This window comes from Condylura cristata, unplaced genomic scaffold, assembly GCF_000260355.1.
Source record: "Condylura cristata isolate star-nosed mole 26May11 unplaced genomic scaffold, ConCri1.0 scaffold00003, whole genome shotgun sequence".
NCBI lineage: Eukaryota > Metazoa > Chordata > Mammalia > Eulipotyphla > Talpidae > Condylura > Condylura cristata.
Window position 1 is genome coordinate 69,733,455 of NW_004567104.1, and position 2,984 is coordinate 69,736,438.

The 2,984-nt window shown below is 42.1% G+C and overlaps 1 protein-coding gene across 1 annotated transcript in view; it reads left to right on the forward strand.

The window, feature by feature from the left end:
* MAP3K7CL (MAP3K7 C-terminal like) overlaps positions 1-811 on the forward strand; it is a 37,950-nt gene extending 37,139 nt beyond the window's left edge. Inside the window, exon 5 of the mRNA XM_004675329.1 lies at positions 631-811. Coding sequence (XP_004675386.1) covers positions 631-811 — 181 coding nt within the window. The remainder of the gene's footprint in view (positions 1-630) is intronic.
* Positions 812-2,984: the final 2,173 nt, after the last annotated feature.

Sequence of the window (2,984 nt, forward strand, 5' to 3'; positions counted from 1 at the left end):
CTGCCACGCCATGTGGTCACCTCTGGGGCAGGCGGGCATCGAACTCATGCGGAAGTGGCTTTAGCTTCTTAGTGCTGCGCTTTAACCCGCTGTGCCACCAGGGAGGGCCTGCTTTATCCCTTTTATCTCCTTTCCATCGTCTTCCCCTTTGGTAACCACCATTCTGTCTAATCTGAGCTTTGTTCTTCACTTGTCTGCTTTGTTTCTGTTTGTCACACAGGTGACATGCAGCGGGTACTGGTCTTTCTCTTTATGACTTATTTAGTGAAACAGAATCTTAAATTATAAAAAAAATAAATAACCAAATTTTCTTGAATTTTCCCACTAAATTAGTTGTAGCATTTCTAATTTTTTTGTACTCTTGAGTGTCTTTCTCTTTTTTTGGGACTCTCAGAGGTCTAATCGAGCAGTTTTGGGCATGTTTTGCGTTTTGGATGTGTCTTCTTGTAGAGGTGCTAAGAAACAAAGGATCTGAAACTCGCCAAGCTGGAGAAAGAGAAGGAATTGCTGAGGCAACTCGCGATGGGCAGAGTGAGGAAGAAGGGCTGAGCCTTTCGGACTGTGGTGTCTGTAGTTCCCGTTCGCTCGCATTCAGTTTTGTGTTCTCTGCCCCCCACCCCCAACCCTCAGAAAGGAGCTCATTGCCAAGCTGGATCAGGCGGAAAGAGAGAAGACAGACGCTGCTCAGCTGGCTCGGGAGTTCGAGGCCCTGACCGAGGAGAATCGGACCTTGAAGTTGGCTCAGTCCCAGTGCGTGGAACAACTAGAGAAGCTGCGAATACAGTATCAGAAGAGACAGGGCTCGTCCTAACGCATGATTCAGTGTGAGAGAAGAGGTCAGCGCGGCCCCGCGCTGGCCAAAAGATTTTCGATTTGAAAGGGATAGTGAGTAAAACCGATGACTTCTCGGTCGTCCACCGGACAAACAACTATAATGTGTTTAATGCTTGTCAGATCTAGTTTGAGAGAAAGAATATTTTAAGTAAACTAATAAAAGTCAACCTGTTACCAATCTATGTTTCCAGAGATCATAATTCTTTTGCAAAGTTGTTTTTTCTTATTTAGGAAAATATGATCATATCGTATATCAAGGGAGAAAAGGATAAAGAATATCAAGTGACCCCCACTAAGGGTCATGAGTTAAACATTTTGAAGTCGTGATACAGAACAGTGGGATCCTCAGGGCAGCCCCACATTTGTGTCTTGAAATTCCTTGTCTTTCCCATCTCACATCTCCGCAGGTAGACATGGATGGTCACCGGCCTTATGCTCACTCCCTTCGTAATTGATTTGTATTACAAATACATGGTTGTATATCATAAAAACGTTCTTGTGAAAATATTAGCAGGAAGCATGTTTGTGCCAAAAGCACATTAGCCAGTACTAACTTGCTGTTGTAAGAAAAAGCAGATAAGGTCACACTTTCTTCACCAGCATTACCTGGTGGTAAACACCTCTAGGCTTTTGCATGTGCTGTTCTAGGGGCAGGCAGGAAATGGAAAAATACTGTTTGGTCATGACTTTGGCGAGTGCTTATGAAAACCGTAAGCTCGTACCTATCACTTTGTTTTGAGTTGAAGGAGATTGTTTTGGATGAAAGATAGATCATAGGAATCTATGAGTAATTTGGGATTAGAAAACCTTTTCCCCTTGCTCTGCCTATCACCATATTTCCCAAATGGATCTCTTTGCTTTATGTCCATTTCTATTCATGTAACTTCTTTTTCATTAAACATGGATCAAAACTGTCTGTATTCTGTCATTTTCTTAACCTCCCTTATACTAAAACTGGGATCAGCTAACCCTGAAGGAAAGAATTTGTTCTCCATTGTTGATGATGTGCCAAAAAAAAAAAAAAAAGCAGTAAAATTCCTTTTGGAAAGACTGGTTTTTCATATAAGCAATGCAGCTCTAATACTGACTATAATGCATCTTAAGATATTGCCCATAAAACATTAAACAGTTGGTTAGAACACTAATGTTGCCTGTAATAAACCAGTTGTTAGCATTTGGTGGGGCTGGGGTGGGGATGGTTTTACCCAAAGGGGACATTTGATAAAATTCAGAGACAATTTTGGGGGATTGTCATGATGAGAATGAGAAGGTGCCACACATCTAAAGGGTGGAGGCTCAGGGGTGCTGCTACCAGCCTCCAGTACATAGGCCAGCCCCCTGCCATCGTTTGCCCAATATGTCCACTGCGTTAAGAGTGATAGTCCTGGGCGCACACTCATCCGCGGCAGCTGAGCTTGGAGGAGAGAGGGAGGGCACGGGAGGTAGTGAGGGGGAGCACGTCCAGTTGCACAGTCTGACCCTCCAATTCCTCATCTGTAAAGTGAGTTTTTCAATAGACTTCATTTTAAATAGACCATGAGCCGATTCACCCCTACACTGCTCTAACATTTGAGCAAAGGTGAAAGCCACCATTATCCTGGTAGAATCAACCTTATTAGTAACCCTGAGGCATAAAAGTACTAACATACAGGAAGGATTGTTGGCCAAATGTACCCACATCTCGGAGGAAGGAATGACAGCAAGAAGGGTGAGTGTCCGGGTTCTAAATTCAAGGAGTAGCTTTTGACCATTATCCGCCGAAAGGAGGATTGCGTATGTTTACAGAATTGGATCAGTCGGGCCCCAAATGGAAAATGGGGGAACAGGAAATACTTCTAATATAGCTGTGTACTACCAGAATAAGAGCCAAAACGTTTGACTGCCATAGGTATTACATTAAAGAATCACAAAGTAAAAAAGTTTTATATCTATGCTAGTCTCTACCTGAAATTTGACTAGATGTTTTTAAAACATGACTCAAATGCAAATGTCATGACTCAAATGCAAGCATTATCCCAAGTGTGTGTGTATTTTCAGCAAATTTCTACTCATCAAAAATATGAAAATATCGTCTACTTTTGTAGTATGGTCAAAGAAGTATACAGCTAAAACTTGTAATATTTTTCATTTCGTCTTTTTATTCATTTGAT